This window comes from Gymnoscopelus microlampas (assembly GCF_963454915.1).
Source record: "Gymnoscopelus microlampas genome assembly, chromosome: 13".
In the NCBI taxonomy this organism is placed as follows: Eukaryota; Metazoa; Chordata; class Actinopteri; order Myctophiformes; family Myctophidae; genus Gymnoscopelus; species Gymnoscopelus microlampas.
Genome location: NC_139950.1, coordinates 36,464,095 through 36,482,210, shown reverse-complemented (window position 1 = coordinate 36,482,210; position 18,116 = coordinate 36,464,095). Strand labels below are relative to the sequence as shown.

The window sequence follows — 18,116 nt, the reverse complement described above, 5'->3', positions numbered from 1 at the left end:
CTCCACGGTAACACAATACAAACAGTGGGTTGTTTGCTGTTTCTCCACACTTAGAATTACATTGGAAAATACCTGCGTTTATAAATGAAACCGAGCCAAGAATTCCATTACGCAAGGCAATTCAGGGTTGGCACCAGCATACACCTTGTCTCTGCCTGTGCCTGAATAGTCTGTACTCTGTAACGTTCCTCTGTGGCTTCACATGAGTTCAATTAGAAACATGGTTGTGTGATCATCAGGGATACCTTATGCCTCTGGCTGCCAGTTACCTTGGAGATGCTAGCATGGTACGGTACAGTCGGCCAGTCTAAACGAGCAGTCGGGAGATAAATGATTGCAAATGAAAAGGTCAAGTTGATTAACAACACCTTTTCTATAATTCCTGGGGGTTGCCAGTTCTTCTTGGGTTGCCCAGTGTGATACCGTAAGCTGTGTGGGAGGAAGCTTGGCTTCAGTATACTGTACCGTCTGTTGCTGCCCTTTTTCTCAGAATGGGCCTGTGGGCAAGATTCAGGAGAGTTATAAAAGTAAACGGAGACATATGTATTGTATACTCCAGTGGCAAACTGTAACAGACAGCCTGGATTAGTGGATTATGTCTAACATTGATATGATGGGCAGCAGCTGCATTACAAATTCAGTTTCTTCCAAGTCTTTGTGCCATTTGTCATTATTAACTGAATAATGTGATGTGCTTTCTTTTTATGCATCTACAGTGTTTTTATTATTGCCATTGGTGCCTTTGTGAATCTAATCAAATTCCCAAATTACCTGACGGTTTATTTTTTTTACGTGCAGAAAATGCTTTTATCTGTGAAGATTGACAGAGCTCATCTAGATAACTGCAAAAATGTGTTCCATTGAAGTTTTCTGATATGAGAAGAGGGGGGGGGGGGTAAAGGTGAATCACTTTGAAGCCACAGTTTGTGCAGTTTTTATTTCTCCGCAAATGAATAGAGAGCCTCGATGTTCTTCCTCCTCGCATAATCTTGTCAGGTCCTTTTATAAAATGCTACAGTAGTTTACAAAAAAGATGAGCCCAGAGGGTGACGTCAGCCCTGTCAAGGAAATCACTGTGACATGGTCTTGTCCTACTGAGATAAGAGCTTTAAAGGAGACAATGCAGAGTTTCAAATTGTGTCATAGCTCGGCTGCACAACACATAATTTTAATCTGATTTAGCACCAACTAGGCTATTCTTCACTATGTTCTAAGACTAAAATAACCCCATGTTACTCTACTTACTGTGTAATTTTTCTCCAGGGTCATGAAAATGAAAATGTTGTACTACTGTAATTTAATCACTTGTCTTTCACCATGGAGTCTCTATTTTGGGCATGTCATTATAGGTTTGGAGAATTGTTTTAAGATTTTGGAAAAATGTACTTTTGAGATTGTATGAGACTGTACTTTTCTTTTAAGAGGTTAAAGATTTCTAGTCAGAATTTTTATAATGTTTCATATGTTTTTTTTTTGTTTTTTTTATTATCATGTAGCTAAGTTCAAAGAGATCTGCCCTGGAGGGATGGGCTACACTGTTCTGCCTAAGCCGCCCATCATCATCAACAAACCAATCATCACCTACCCAGTGATAACGCCCGCCCCCCAGCCTCTGCCCACGCCAGAGAGACCAGTGGAGGCTTTTGGGAACCCGGAGGTGGTTATACCAGGTGAGTTAATAACATGCAATATGGCCACAATGTGTGTATTCTATCATCATCATCATCATCCGTTTTTTGCATCTGGAGACTCCCCCGTCCAGGACAGGACAGACGTGCCTCCTGCAGGAGACTTGGCTATATATGCACGTGTGTGTGTGTGTGTGTGTGTGTGTGTGTGTGTGTGTGTGTGTGTGTGTGTGTGTGTGTATATATATATATATATATATATATATATATATATATATATATATATATATATATATATATATATATATATAAATATACAGTTCCATATCACATAGTTCCTGCATAAAGTGGTGGAACTTAATGTTATGTCGCCCTCAAGTTAAGAAAAGAAACCTCATCTGTTCATAGAGGACAGGGATTACAGTGTTTCGGCCATCTTCAACCTCAAAACCTCACATCCCATTACGTAGCGAGCCGATCGGAGATCTCCACCAGCAGTAGATACGTCTGGTGACATCCAAATTCAATGTACAGTATTTGCTAAAACCTGGGTGGAAACAATTCTGGTTTTCTCCGCTGTTCTAGCCCCTACATTGAATTCAGATTTCCCAGCTGTATCGGTAGGAGGAGATCTCAAAACGTCTGGCTACACAAGAATAATCACATTCTATGACAGTCCAGCCCCAGCAACTTTCAAACAAACAAACAAACTAACTAACAATCAGACAAACAAAATTCAGGCTGTAGCTGTAGGATACAGCAGTGGTTCTCAAAAAGTGGGTTCCGGTTAATCCTGAGTGTATAGAAATGGAACCAAATGGACCCTTACGGGTCATACAAAAATGGGGGTCCTTGAAATTAAAAAAGTTTGAGAACCACTGGGATAGAGCAAGAGAAAAAGAACCTTCACTCTCTCAGTTATTATTCAGGACATGCTTGGCAGCCGCTGAGGGAAAGAGAGACTTGGCAGCGTGCGAGCCAAAGGCAGACAGAGTCCAAATTGCCGCTAAGCTTCTCTGGAGCGCGGGAGAGCCGAGGATCCCGAGCGCGGCGGACAGGCCTCGAAAAACAATCTGACAGAAAGCCACTGCCCAACAAACCTGTGTAGATTATTGTTTGGATGCCACGAGAGGCTAATGTGGCGCCTGGCACCCTGACATGTTGGCATCTTGGCACAGCAGAGCTGAAAGCCCCGGTGGGCTGGGAGGATGAGAGGAAGGCTTTTTTTTATATCCTCAGAGTTATGCCTCAGACTTTAACCTGCACTGTGGTCTGGGTTAAGTTTTATGATCTCTGCAAGCAGGTAACATACAAACTTAAGAAACGCCCTTGTTTGTTGAGAATATTCGCCTGCTTTTTATGATAATGTTTACGACAACAAAAAAATAACGCCAAATGCTAATGTACTCTTAATGTGCCTGAATAGACATTATGCTCTACTTGGAAACCCAATGAAATGACAGCAATACGTGCAAATGATGTGTTCAAATGTTCTCACGCTTTTTTTCCTTTTATATCCAGCCTTTTTATAAAATTTGGTTTCATTTCACTTTTTGTTTTCCCTGTGGTCAGTAGCTACAGCTGCACCTGATCAGGTAGGTTATTTCCCACAGTAAAGGCAGCTTGCATGCACAGAGATGCTTCTCACGGTGTCTCGAGGCGGCCTTCAGGAGTCATGGCATCGCATCTGCATGAAGTCAGCAACACCGCTGCATGACTTTGAGCCGGTCAAGACAGGGCTGCCAATCTCATAAAACATAGTTTTGACTATTTGCAAATTGCTACTGAGTAATTGTTCTTTCTTTGTGCTTTGACGCAACCTCTAATTATATATAATGATGAGTACTAAATGAGCGAGACATAACTTTTTCATAAAATGTCTGCTTACGGCGCACATGTCTGATCTCAGTCTTTTGGACGCTGTGTGCCGAGGTGATCACCATTGACAATATCCTGAACTGAGCAAAGAGATTTAAATTCTATGCAGAACCAGTTGCACTTTTTTTTGCTTTCCGTCCCTGCTCCGTTTTAATTTTGCACTCAGTTGCTATGCAAGCCAAATGCTACTTTGCTTACTGTTGCACTGTCTGTAACACGTGGCAGTATCGCCTGATTTATACTGAGTTGTGCGTGGGTGTCGCACACCGGAAATAGCCGATACGCAAGCTCACGACCCGTCAGAGCGCAACGCGCCGTGAGCTTGTAAATCGCCTATTTCCGGTGCGTGACATCCATGTGCAAGTCGGTATAACTCAGGCTTATCAGTGCGCTGTGCTGTGCCGTGCCCGCAAAGCCAAAAGCTCACAGCTATACTTACACATGGCACACGTTTTTTCAAACAGCCCCCTTTGTCCTTGATGGCCATATTGTTTGTCTCTTGTCATTGAAGGAGCTGGTAGTTCCTGTGGTTAGTGATAGGCCTGTATTTGAACCTATCCAGCCCCAGCTCTCTCCTGGTGTGTCTACTGTCCGAATGGAGGCAGCCTTCCCAGGTGTCCATCTCAATCCCCTCCTTTCTACTCTTTATCTCCTTGTGTTTCTGAAAGATTTATTTTGCTTTTGCAGTCCTTTAGTTTTTTTTCTTTTCCTTTTTTATTTTTATCAGTGGTACCATTATTATTAAGTTTTTATTCATGGCTGTTTAATTTTGGTTCATTAATTACTGTACATACTGAACATCATTTATGACTTGTTTTTGCTTTTACCAAAACTAGTTCTTGTCTTTTATATAACAGCAAATAGCTATTTATGGACTGGATTCATCATAATGACCACCTATCATGTTTCTAGTGTTTGAGAACATGTATTGGCTTAAAAAATACTAAATAAATGGATGTATAGTAATGCATCTCTTCAACTCTCTCTCTGTTGCTTTATGTCTATGTTTCACAGAGGTTTTTGAAAGAGCCTCACCACCCGCCCCAGTAGAGATCCTTCCATCCAATGCAGGCCAGGACATCGCCCCCACACAGTCAGCAGGTTAGATACTCTCTTCTCTTCTCTTCTCTTCTCTTCTCTTCTCTTCTCTTCTCTTCTCTTCTCTTCTCTTCTCTTCTCTTCTCTTCTCTTCTCTTCTCTTCTCTTCTCTTCTCTTCTCCTCTCCCTCGCCTTGTCTATCTTATTTTGTGTTATTCTATTCAATTCATCACTAACATTTGATTTCATATATTTGTGAACCACGTGAATGCACTGCTGAAAAGTTGATAATAGAATACGGTAGCACTCAAACTAACAACACAGACACATGTGCATGCACACGCGCACGCACGCACTTAGAGAAGACTAGTCTCGTACAAAGCATGAATGAACTGACACATGCGGAACAGGCGGACATATGCTAGATTCATAAATACCCACACTCATCTCTGTCACTCTCACTCGCCCATTAACTGTCTTTCATTTGTATTTAACCCAGCCTCTACATTCCTGACAGGTCAGGTGTATAAATAGAGTGATAAGAGTCACTTACACAGACACAGCAGCATGCCAGTTTCTCTGCCTCCCACCTCCTGGCTTTGTCCTTGGGGCTTTCTCTCTCTCTCTCTCTCTCTCTCTCTCTCTCTCTCTCTCTCTCTCTCTCTCTCTCTCTCTCTCTCTCTCTCTCTCTCTCTCTCTCTCTCTTGCCCTTTCTCTTTCCCTCTCATTGTGGGAATATTTCCAGTCTTGCTATATTTGGCAATCCTATATTGCCTTTAAGCCATATTGCAGCCTGCTGTAGGCCCACATTCTGAGTGTAGATAGTCAGACATTGTCATTATAGGTGTACAACAGGCCAGTACAAATCCCAAGAGGTCTTTCTGTTTTCTCTCTTGACCACAACATGGACTTGGATCTCTCTACATTATTATTATTATTATTATTATTATTATTATTACCCATTCTTATTATTATTATTACATGTATTATTATTATTATTATTATTATTTTAAGTTATTGTAGTTTGAGTGGGCAACTGATTGAGGTTATTGCTAAGCAACCTCTTCTGCTGACACCCACCTGTTTTTATTCTGGTGCTCTGGGCAGAGAGAGAGAGAGAGAGAGAGAGAGAGAGAGAGAGAGAGAGAGAGAGGGAGAGGAAGAGGGAGAGGGAGAGGGAGAGAGGGAGGGAGAGAGAGAGAGATCAGCAAGGATTGTCAAGAGGGAAGAGAGGGTGTATGTTGGCATGGACCACTAAAAAAATAAAACCTACCAGAGCTATTTTGATGCTTTCCAAACCCCCAACCTCTGCCTTGTGTATGAATATATTTCATACACAAGTGTGTGTGCGTGCCATGTATCAGTGTGTTAAGTTTCCTCGTCATATCCTGCTGTCCTGGAAAGCTGACACCATATTAAAAGGCCGCAGAAATGTTATGGGTCCAGCTGATGACAGACAGTCTCTAAATGAAGCTGCATAATTGCCTCTCTCTCCATCTCTCTCTTTTTTTAATCACCCCGTCACCCTTGCCACACAATAACACAGTGGTAACTCCAACGTGCCTCCATGCTTGCTAATTATCGTACGTTTCCTTTTAAATGGCTTCTTTTGTGAAACTCAAACAATAGCCTGATTGTAGTAAAACTACTTCAAGTGTTTGAATAGGCCTGCTTGATATTGTTCCTGCAGTTAAGTACCTTCTCAATTGCAGTGGTTTTGTGTCTTGTGTCAGGCGTATAGCCATCGCTTAGCTCTGGTGAGTTTTTGGTTTGATGCAACTTTTAAATGTTACCAAATACAAATGCAAACATTGGAGGGCTATTTTTAAATTGAAGTCATTTGCAACCATTGGACTGCCACTGCTCCACAGTAGACCAAGCTTTGATTTCATGCCTTCATTCATTCTTTCATTCATTCATTCATTCCTGCTTTATTTAAAGAACGCAATGAGATCCAGCTCTCCATTTTAAGTGTTGAGTGTCTCTTGTTTATAGTGATCTTCAAGAACATAAACAACTTGGAGAAAACACTTAATCTTTGAATAATAAATAATCTTGATGATTAAATGGAAGGATGACAACCATGCAATACTGTTTGTTTGACTGTGGCTGTGGCTGTTTGATGTGGTTACCACATCCAACCATTTTCCACAACTGTATTTTCAACGGTTCCCAATGTCTTCTTTCCTTTTTAGGAAAGAAGGGAATAATTAACCTTTAACTTTACGTTAAAGAAACATGACATTATATGACTTTATTTCATAAAAATGAAAATAAAATCATCTCAGCATGCTGTTTTGCTCTAAGCGGAGGGAAGGTTGAATCACTAACAAAGAAATACTTGGGGGAGACATACAGTAATGTATTGTTAATATGCTCTCGAGTCTGCTGACATCTTGACTGCCATTTTCCACTTGCGCAGTAATTCTTAAGTAATATATTCATAATGTCTTGACACAATGCCATGTGCTCGAGCTCGGCACTCGCCAATCTATCACTGTTGGCTTAACGGCACTCGGAGCCGCCAAGTTTCTAAAATGTCTCAACCTTCTTCCTTCTTCCCCTTCGGCTGTCGTGATAGACTGGAGCTCTCCCAAACTTTAATGGAAAAAGAGAACTTCCTGCACATTTTTTATGTGCATTTATATAGACATCACGGAGCCACCGTGTCTTCGCTCTGTCTGTGGTATAGGAACAATTTCCCCAGGAGCTGACCTCTGTCAAAACACGGCTGATAAATTAATCTGAATGTAAGAACGGTTTTGTCACATGGAGGACATACGGTAGCTGTGTGTGTGCCTGTGTTTTGCTGAAAAGAGTGTACGATTTTCATGAGGCCATCACATGCGGCCAAGGACAAGCCATATTAAAAAAAAGAAATAAGTATATACAGTGTTTCTTCATGCCACTCGCATCTGTTATTCATTAAAACATAGTTATTGAAGCGACCTGTTGGTGTCTGCAGAGGAAATGCACAACAAACTGCATGCTAGAACTCAGTACACACCATTTAAACCATTAACTTAAGACCTGGGGACCCGATTCTAAAAATGTCTTTTAAATCCTCACAGTTTTCTGAAAATGAGTTTTAATGGGTCATGCTCAGTTACTTTGCCGTATGCTGTTGCACACCGAAAGTTGTAGATCTATAAGCTCACAACACCTCAACGCATTGTGAGCTTGTAGATCTGCTATTTAAAAAAAATGGTGTATCAATTTGTGTAGAGTGAAATAAGAGCGTACCAAATGCACTCTTTACAGGTCTGTTTTATCAAGTACAGAGGGTTTAAGTGGTAAATATGAAAGTAGGGTTGACTGTCATCATGGCTGCTCATAGTCACCTCTGGATTGGATGAAGGAATTATTTTACAAGCTTCAGAAATTTTTGCAGTTACAATTTACAGTTATAAGAATAGAGAAAGAAACAAAGGAAAAAGGTAAGATAACAGGAGCCTTGTTATCCAATATTTTCCCTTTGTTTCCTGCTAAACTGGATATCAGTATGCAAAATATACATAACATGAGCTAAAATAAATAAAAAGAGAGACATCACTTTGTAGCAGATATAGAATATCACAGTATCTTGTGCAAGTAAGTTTAAGTCAAGGATAGATTGTCACCAATCCTTTTGGTTACAGTTAGCAATGCCATCATCATTGAACATTTCTTCTCTCTCTGTTTCTCATATTGCTTCTCTCTCTCCCTCTCGCTCTCTCTTGCTTCCTACCTCTCTATCCCTCTCTCTCTCGCTCTCTCCCTGTTCTCCCTCTCGCTCTCTCCCTCCCTCTCTCTAGAGGTTGATGAGTGTCAGATCAACCCTCACATCTGTGGCCAGGGGGTTTGTTACAACACGGCCGAGGGCTACACCTGTCACTGTGACGAGGGACACCGACTGGATGACAGCCACAACACCTGTGTAGGTGAGGAGGCCGAAAGAGTCCACTTCATTCCTTGAGCTCGACTTGATCCTTCGATCCACACTGTAAAATCCTGCTGTTAATTTAACCCATTCAATCCGGGAATGCATCAATGTCATTTTAGATTTCTTTGGCTTTTCAACCGAGTGCAAATCTTTGAATATATATTTTTTATAACATTTTTAACTCAAATCTTGGGTCCCTGGAACAAAATATTTTAAGATGGGGATCCACGGCCAAATACATATAATTTTGGGGGTCACACTGAGGCATTTACATTGGACACACCATGGGGACGGACACATGGTGTACAGCAGTGGTTCTCAACCTGTGGGCCGGGGCCCACTGGTGGGCCGTGAGAATATTGCAAGTGGGCCCCCCCCCACTAATTGGCAAAACACTAAAGATAGTAATGATAATATAATGTTAAAGGAGTAGTTCACCCAAAAAGAAAAAAGTTATTTTCTATCAATTACACACCCCATGAAGCCTTGAATTCACGGAGATCTGTTTTTCTCGCATTCCTGAGCCAATTATTTGATGACCAGTGGCGTCTCCGGTAGGAGACTCAATTGACCTGCATTTGAGTCACTTCGACCTTCTCCTTTAATATTATAAAAACTTTCCTTCTTTCTTTAAAACCTCGCGAAATGAGTTTCCATTGTGATACCGATAAATATGAACTTAAAGTATACAAGGTTAGTTCCGTTGATCCTAGTCATTACAAAAAAACATCGATTTGAATATTAAAATAAACATGCTCTGAAAATGCACGCAGCCCACGCATCTGACCACTTATCACGGCAGCCTATTGTTAAGTGGTCAGATGGGTGGGCCGCGAACACGTTTGAGATTTTCATGCGGGCCCTGATCCAGAAGGTTTCAAAACCTCTGCCCTACAGCACTGAATTAGACAGAAATCATTTCTATTCAATTGATTCGGTTGGACGTGAACGTATCAGATATTAACCACATGAACCCCAGCGTCACGATACTGGGCATGAGCTTGTAGATCTGCTATTTTTGAATAGCCAAAGTATAAAAGTTTCCCAGTTTTAATGGGTTAAACCTGCCTTGCAGTTGACAGAAAGAAGCTAGCTTTGCATCTTTACAAAAAAAGCACATTTGCGTACTGAGCACTATTCACACAGAAGTGAAACTGCTACATTACCAATTTATAAAACGAAGATTTGATCAGAGAGTTTCTTTGCGGAAAACCTGCTGTGTCGAGTTAGATCAATAATAACGTCCCCGAAATTTGATCAGGGCCGACTGGATTCCCGGCATGATATAAAGTAAGCTGTCAATATCCATTTTCCTCAGACTTTATTGGGTCAAGTAAATATTTCAGCACATTGTATTGTGTACTCAAAGCAATATTATAAATGTCTTAATTTAATTTAAGATAAGTGACAATGAGTGACTGAATACATGTCCTGTATTTTAACCCATTAAAACCGGGGAAAGCATCCGTGTCGTTTTAGATTTTTACTTTGGCTACTAAAAAATAGCAGACATACAAGCTCACACTGAAAATGTTCGAAAAGTGTTGAAAGTGTAAGAACTACTCATTTAGAAGAATTTGTATTGAATCGGCCTCAGGTCTTAATGGGTTAAGTCACATTTCACACACGCACGCGTGCGCGCGTGCACACACACACACACACACACCGCATGCACACGCGTGCACACACACTGTGTATCCCCGAAGCATTTTTGTCCTTTCCAATGGTGTGTGTGTATGTGTGTGTGTGTGTGTGTGTGTGTGTGTCCAGATGTTGACGAGTGTGCTGAGAGCCCGTCGCTGTGTTACCGAGGCCGCTGTAGGAACACCCCCGGCAGCTTCCACTGTGTGTGCCAGCGGGGCTTCATGGGCGACGAGGAGGGCACCAGTTGTGTTGGTAAACACTCGCACACGCACACGCACACGCACGCGCACATGCACACACACACACACAAACAACATGCTGCCTGTAAGGCCGTCACGATTACAATTTTATGTTGACGATTAATTGTCACACAAATAATAACGATTTCATTGTGTTTTTGGCATTGAACATCGTAACATTCTGTTTTAGGCTTCATAGTCAAAAATTGCGCAGGGCAGATATGACATAAATTAGATATACAAAGAAATTACTGACATATTTAGTAATTTTATACTTAAAATCTTTTTTTTTAAACTACAGTAGCAGAAATAGTTGATATACAAGCTTACAGATCAGCTATTTCTGCTTGTTTTGGAAAATGTTTGAAAATGTATGAACATTTTACAACATGGAAACGAGTATGACGATTATGCAAAATAATTGTTATTATCTCAAATAATTGCGATTAGGTAATTATGTAATAATTGTGACAGGTCTAGCTGCCTGTCTCTCCTACACATGCACACTCTCTCTCTTTCTCTCTCAACACTGCATGTGAAATCACACACACACACACACACACACACACACACTGGGCGGGTGAGGGGGGCGCAATGGGGAAAAAAGAGAATCAGCACTATGTTTACATATTTACACATAGCATATCCCTTCGCACAGTATGTACTGTACATGAGCTTTAGACAGAAGGTGCATGAGCATAGCAGCTGGTATATACTGTTCATGATACAGACATTAACCCATTAAAACCAGGAAATCTGTGTCATTTATAACATGCAACACATACTTACAGTATGTACACGTACTTACTCACCTACAGTATTTGCACGCACACAGCTGTCGTAGGATGCCTTCAACACATGCTGTGGACCTGGAATTCAGATTTTCCCATTTGGCTGTTTTCAGTTTTCCTTCCCAACTTTCTTTCAATTCCCCCGGTTTGATTCCGGCGTCCCTGAGAGATGAATGGCCCTGTTACTGAACGCTACTTACAAAACAGCTTTAACCCATTGAGACCTGAAGCCAATTCTACATGTCTCCTAAATCTCAACAGTATTTTGAAAAAACCTATGTTTCTATGTCAGTGGTGCTCAATCTTTTTCATGTCAAGGACCCCCAAAATTATATGTATTTGGCCGCGGACCCCCATCAAAATATTTTGTTCCAGTGACCCCCCCAGAAGCAAAGATTTGAGTTAAAAATGTTCGCTTTAAAAATATATATATTCAAAGATTTGCACACATTTTCACGATTTTTCAAAAATAGCAGATCTACAAGCTCGTAGCGCGGCACTCTTTGAATAGCCCAAAGTGTAAAATAATGCTTTTTAGCTCAAATCTAAAAATGACACAGTTCCAGGTCTTAATGGGTTAAGTGCAGTACAGTACAAACATCGGAAATATTCTGCATACGATTTGTCTCGATACATCACGCCAACATCAGCCATCTGGAGTCGAGAACCACGCGTTCGGATTGGCTTGTAAATTGTCTGTTCTCTGCAAAGATGTAAGGTGTAGAGGGACAAAAGGAGCGGGCCAAGTATAGAGCCCCTGGGGGACCCCATGTACGCATGATAGAATGAACAAGTCCACGTCAGACATACTGTGTAGTGCAGCCTGTCTGTGTCTATGGACAGAAGGAGCCAAAGTCTGCACCATCGTCCCATCCACCTCCTGGGCCTTTCTGGGATATAAATACAAGGTACTCTGTGATTAAGTGGTTTCCTGGCATCCTGACGGAGGTCTCCCCACCGACCAAAATGATACTGAATAAGGACTTTGAGGACAAATAGGCCTGATGATTATTTCCCCATAACGGCAATGAAGATCTCCTCATCAGCATTGGAGAATGAAATATGAAGACATCATTTATGGCTGTTTCTTTTTAAATACTAGTTGTTGTTGTTTTTGTTGCGATTTATAATGTCTGTAGATATCTGAGTAAGTTATTTATTATTGAGATTAGTACAAAAACAGGCTCAGAGGAAAATATTTATATCACAGATAATTTATAGAATATTCAAGGAGAGTCGGTGCTTTGCGGTGAAAAGTCGACTGTTAAAACTTTCCAGTCATACCTTCTCTGACTTGTATGGACTATGATATGATACTTTCAACCTGGTGTCCCTATTTTGGGCATGTAGATTTATAGGAAAATGTTTTGAACATGGGGTTAAAAAAAAAAAAACTCACATGACACGTTGAGCTTGTAGATCTACTATTTCCACTATTTGTCGTACGCTGAAGAATATGGGGCTTAAGTGGTTAAATGCTCAAATTGTTGAATAGTCTTTTAGTAAAAGATTTAGGGGTGCCAACTGTCCCAACACATCTGGTGTGCGATGAATGCCTCTGACTCAGATGGTCTCATCTGGTTGTTTTGCTAAAATAACCCATTGAAACTGGGAAAGCACCTGTGTCATTTTAGATTTTCGCGTTGGCTATTCAAAAATAGCAGATGTACAAGCTTGCAGAGCAGTGAGCTTGTATATCTGCTATTTTACATTTTTGAAAAGGTGTGAGAACTACTGATTTAGAAGGCATTTGTAGAATCGGAGGTCTTGGGATAAACTATAGACTTCACATCAGTGATTGTCAGTTATTTCAGCTAGAGTACATCTTCATGTCTGAGAAGCCGATGTGCTAATCAGGTGTTATTCGAATTAGATCCAAGCGGGCGCTTGTTTTCCTTGGAGGAGATGCAGATGGTCATATGTTCACGAAATTAAGACTCACATTTTGCGAAAATGGAAAAGTTTCCAAATGTGATTTATTTGCCTGGACAGGCATGGCAAACACTTATGCACGCATGCACGTGCACACAAACACTCGACACACACACATACGAGCGTGTGCTTACGCACACACGCGCACAGCCGCACACACACACACGCACACGCTTGCACGTGTACATGCACACACACTCATACACAGAACGATTCTCTTTCTGTCCTCACTTTCTCAAGGTGGGTGTGTGTGTGTGTGTGTGTGTGTGTGTGTGTGTGTGTGTGTGTGTGTGTGTGTGTGTGTGCGTGTGCGCCTGTGTTTCAGTCAGTTTGTCTTTGAATAAATGATAAAGTTAAATCAACGTTATGTCCTGTCCTTTCCTATCCTGTCCTGTCCGATCCTATCCTTTCTTACACCACCTTCCATGACCTCCTCGCTCCACCTCTCTGCAGATGTAGATGAGTGTCAGACAGCTCATGTGTGTCCAGAGGACGAGACATGCTTCAACACCATTGGCTCATTCTTCTGTCGTGGCTGTCAGAGTGGCTTCAAGATGACCTCCACTGGAGCCTGTGAAGGTACAGCAATAATGGACAGATTGGTTGGTTGGCATCTTTACTGACGAAATGCTTATGCATAATCAGATGTTTGTTCCAGGGTTCCCAAAAAAAAATCCTGGAAATATTTTGAAATTAGAAAAACAGGCCTGCAAAAGGCTTGGAATTAATACAACGTTTTGGAAAATGTTTGGATATACATTGTTTTTGTATAACATTACGTGAAATATATAAATATGTAACAAATATGTAAAATGTAGTGCTGCGCTGCGTGAGTGCGGCCACAGAACGTCACTTGACAAAAAGAATAGATGTACAAGCTAACAGCACGTTGCACCGTGATATGTTGTTAACTTGTAGATCTGTACTTTTTGTCACGTGACACACTTGTCTTAAGTCTGTCTTGGTGCATTGATAGCACACATGTGTAAGAGCCTCATTATTGCACCGCATGATTGCTGTAGGCCTGGAAATGGGGTGAAATACTTTGGAAAAGTGTTGAAAATTCATTGTTAAAAATGTGTGGGAACTCTGTTGTTCATTTCTGTCCAAAGGATAAAACACAGTAAAGTGTGAGAGCTTATTACCATTGTGGTTGTTTTGTGTGTGTGTGTGTGTGTGTGTGTGTGTGTGTGTGTGTGTGTGTGTGTGTGTGGTTGTTTTGTGTGTGTGTGTGTGTGTGTGTGTGTGTGTGTGTGTGTGTGTGTGTGTGTGTGTGCGTGTGCGTGTGCGAGTGTGTGTGTGTGCGCGCGCGCGCAAACTGTGAGTGTCTCATTCAGTATTCATTAAAAAAAAAGTCTGTTGAAAACACATGTGCCCAACACAGACAATTTCCCAAGCTGTGTCAAAGACAACTAAAACAACTAAAAACAAAACCTGCTACAAACAGCTCAACTACATTGTGGTTATAATTAGGTCCAGCTGCTAATCAGCCAGTTCTTTGTAGAGGACTTAAACTTAGAATGAAGATGGAAGTTGTTTAAAAAAGGATGCATCCTCTGTCTGAATGTGTGTACTGTACAGTATAGTCCTCTAGCCCAGCCACCCAGGCACTTACGGTACAGTACTACATCATGGTTCATTCCCTAAAGAGGCTATGTTATGTACTGTATGAGTACAGAGGCTTTTAACCACGTCGCCAATTGGTGACCATAGAAACAGACAAATAGCAGAAGCCAAAATTGCAGACATTTATTTTAGTTTATTATGGGGCATAGATTCCAGAAATAGCACACCCTCTGTCCCCCAGACCGGTAAAACCATTTTTCTTTCTTTGTTCTCTTTCCAGATATTGATGAGTGTGCCAACAAGTCAGTGTGTCCGTCTGGTATCTGTTTCAACCTGCAGGGAGGTTATGACTGTGGCTCCTGCCCTCAGGGACTCCAGGGAAAGGGGGGCCATTGTTTAGGTATGTACAGTATGAGGTTGTGGCCTCTAGTTTGAGGCCGTAAACCCATTAAGATCTGAGGCCGATTCTACAAAATGCCTTCTAAATCAGTTACACAGTTTTCTGAAAAACGTATGTTGCTACATCTGTGGTGGTTCTCAAACTTTTTCATGCTAAGGACCCCCAAAATTATATGTATTTGGCCGCCGACCCTCCTCTCAAAATATTTTGTTCCAGGGACCCCTCAGAAGCAAAGATTTTAGATTTTAAAATGTTAATTAAAAATATACATATCCAAATATAGATTTTCACAAATGTTCACGATTTTTCTAAGATAGCAAATCTACAAGCTCATAGCGCGGCACAAGCTCATGAGCTTGAGCTTGTATATCTGCTATTTTTGAATAGCCAAAGTATCAAATATGGTTAAAGTGGTTAAAATCTAAAATGACACAGATGCTTTCCCAGTTTTAATGGGTTAAACCTGCACATTCAGCCGCCGCAAAGCAAAACCTTCAGTTTTGGACCCCCCCCCAAGGAGCCCTGGGGGTTCCCGGACCCCACTTTGAGAACCAATGGTCCATACAGGGGACAGGTGTTGATTATGTGGTCAGCAGTCTGCTCAGGCTCACCCCACACTTACAAGCTGCGCCGTCTGCCAGGCCCCACTTCTTCAAAGGCGATTTGAAGCAGCCGACCCCAGTACAGTATATAGGCGGTTCAGCAGGGGACATTGCAGGGGGCATGGTAGATCGACGCCTTCTCCCAGGGTTCCGGATGTAGTGGTGGATGGATACGTGTGGGTCCAGCCGATACAATGGTGATAAAAAATAGGGTTGTGGTGGATTTTCCTGGGTTTTCCCTTTTCATTAGGCCAATGACGCAACCTCCTCTTTCATCAGGTTCTCATTAAAGATATATTTTTGGGGGCTTTTCTGCCTTTAAAGATATATTTTTGGGGGCTTTTCTGCCTTTAATTGATAGTGTACAGTGGAGATGGACAGGGAGAGAGACGGTGAGAGACATGCAGCAACGATCGTCGGGAACGGGCCTATTTCATCAGGTTCTCAGGGTTGCCACGTCGGACCTTGCATGTTCTGATAACTACCCTACAATTACAATGATGGCAGTGTACCAGTTTTTCACTGACTGCCCTGAAGCTTTATGGTAACTCACCAGTGTCAGTCATTTCTGTCTACAACGTCACGAACATACTGCGCTCTTTCCCCGGAGTCTCTCTGGGCACTTTATCTTTTTCTTTGGAAAAACCATAACTCCACATTGAATCCACCATTCTTGGAATAGTACGATAATTACCCAACCCCATTGTACGTAACGTCAACCATCTATATATACAGAAAGCAGCTCAGGAAACAGATGCAGTATATAAAATCCTGCTAATCAAGCTATGAAAACCAATGAAACTTTCCAAGAAAGCCACTGTATGGGCCCACACTTTCCTGGAAGTGGAGCATTTCCACCAGAAAACCACAGGTGCGTCCATCTCTCTCCCCGTTTGAAGAAGTAGCTCCGCTCCGTATCCCAATGGGTAGCTGTCAGGCTCTGAGTATTCGCACACCATGCTGGCCAAGCCAAACCACAGCGGGGTGGCTCTGAATGGTGGTGGTGGCAAGAGGAAATAATTAGGTGAGGCGACGGAGTCCACATCAGCTTTTATAGAAGCAATAACCCAACTCACAGATGTTTGAGTGATACTGCCAAACTCCCAGACATCGTGTGTTTGAATGAGAGAGAGAGAGAGAGCAAGAGAGAGAGAGAGAGAGAGAGCGAGAGACAAAGCCGGTGTAACTCCACATCTTGCTCAAGTGTCTTATGAATAGCGTACTTGTTGTCAGACATTATTGTTCTGCCAATATCTTGTCTTCGAATGAAAAAGATTCAGTATTTGACTAAATTCTTAATTGCTGCCTTCCTCTTTGAATCCACCCAGATATTGACGAATGCCTGGACCCGCACACGTGCACAAATGGAAAATGCACCAACTATGAAGGCTCCTTTGCCTGTTCATGTAATGAAGGTTTCCAGCTCCTCGATGGAGAATATTGCCAAGGTAATAATGTTTCTATGCAGAATGTCTGACGCTCTAGTTTGGATGTGATTTTCACCACAGACTCTAAAAACTAACAGCATGTGTCCTTGACTATGGGAAGTGTCTTGGGCATTTGGCCAAATTGTGTCATTTTTGTGACTTATACTCATTAGAGCCACCCTCTCTCTTACTCAGTGAATAATTTCTGGTCACAAACTTCAGGAATACGCCATAAATATAAACAACATAATGGCTGCAAAAAGCTAGTATCATAAAACTAAGTCGCCACCTCATAATCACTCATTTAGTTGAGCAGTGTTCGTGTAAGTGACATAATTAATGGTCCTCCCATCCAAAGTACTTGATTTTCACTCAGTCAAGCTTTCTTTTTTTTTTTTGCCAGCTTTCCACCAAAGTTTGTTTTATGCCACTCAGATCTTCTTACCGAATGCAGACAGTGTCTGGTTTATACATTTTGCAGGCTGTTGGTGACACCTTCTGTCTTTTTCAGAGCAATTTTAACCCATTAAGACCTGAGGCCTAACAGTTATCTGAAAAACGTATGTTTCTATATCAGTGCTGCTCAAACTTTTTCATGTCAAGGACCCCACAAAATTATATAAATTTGGCCGCCGACCCCCATCTCAAAATATTTTGTTCCAGCCAGGTACCTCCAGAAGCAAAGATTTGAGTTAGAAATGTTCGCTTAAAAATATATACTTACTCAAAGATTTGCACGCATTTTCACAATAAAAGAAAAATGTGACGCGCAATGAGCTTGTATATCTGCTATTTTTGAAAAATCGTGACACGCACACTCATGTATGTAGCTAAAATCTAAAATGACACAGGTACTTTCCCGGTCTTAATGGGATAATGCCCTTTTTCCACAGTAAAGCTATTGGGATCCCTGCCTTGGAATAATTATTTTTTTTACCTGACAGGTTGACTTTTAATTTCTTACGCAATATGAAATATGGAGCATTGATTTTCTTTTTTATTATTAAAGGTTACCACTTGATGCTGTGTTACATCAGTATCTTATTGAC

General features: G+C 41.5%; 1 protein-coding gene across 4 annotated transcripts in view; it reads left to right on the top strand.

Annotated features, from left to right (window-relative positions):
- The window catches only part of ltbp1 (latent transforming growth factor beta binding protein 1), a 146,140-nt gene that overhangs the window by 83,338 nt on the left and 44,686 nt on the right, over positions 1 to 18,116 (top strand). For 3 of the 4 annotated variants that reach the window (XM_084075325.1, XM_084075326.1, XM_084075323.1), the window contains 9 exons: positions 1,497 to 1,670; positions 3,201 to 3,223; positions 4,018 to 4,120; positions 4,521 to 4,607; positions 8,339 to 8,464; positions 10,237 to 10,362; positions 13,526 to 13,651; positions 14,919 to 15,038; positions 16,969 to 17,088. In XM_084075325.1, coding sequence (XP_083931451.1) covers positions 1,497 to 1,670; positions 3,201 to 3,223; positions 4,018 to 4,120; positions 4,521 to 4,607; positions 8,339 to 8,464; positions 10,237 to 10,362; positions 13,526 to 13,651; positions 14,919 to 15,038; positions 16,969 to 17,088 — 1,005 coding nt within the window. The remainder of the gene's footprint in view (positions 1 to 1,496; positions 1,671 to 3,200; positions 3,224 to 4,017; positions 4,121 to 4,520; positions 4,608 to 8,338; positions 8,465 to 10,236; positions 10,363 to 13,525; positions 13,652 to 14,918; positions 15,039 to 16,968; positions 17,089 to 18,116) is intronic. The other variant, XM_084075324.1, reaches the window with a different exon arrangement.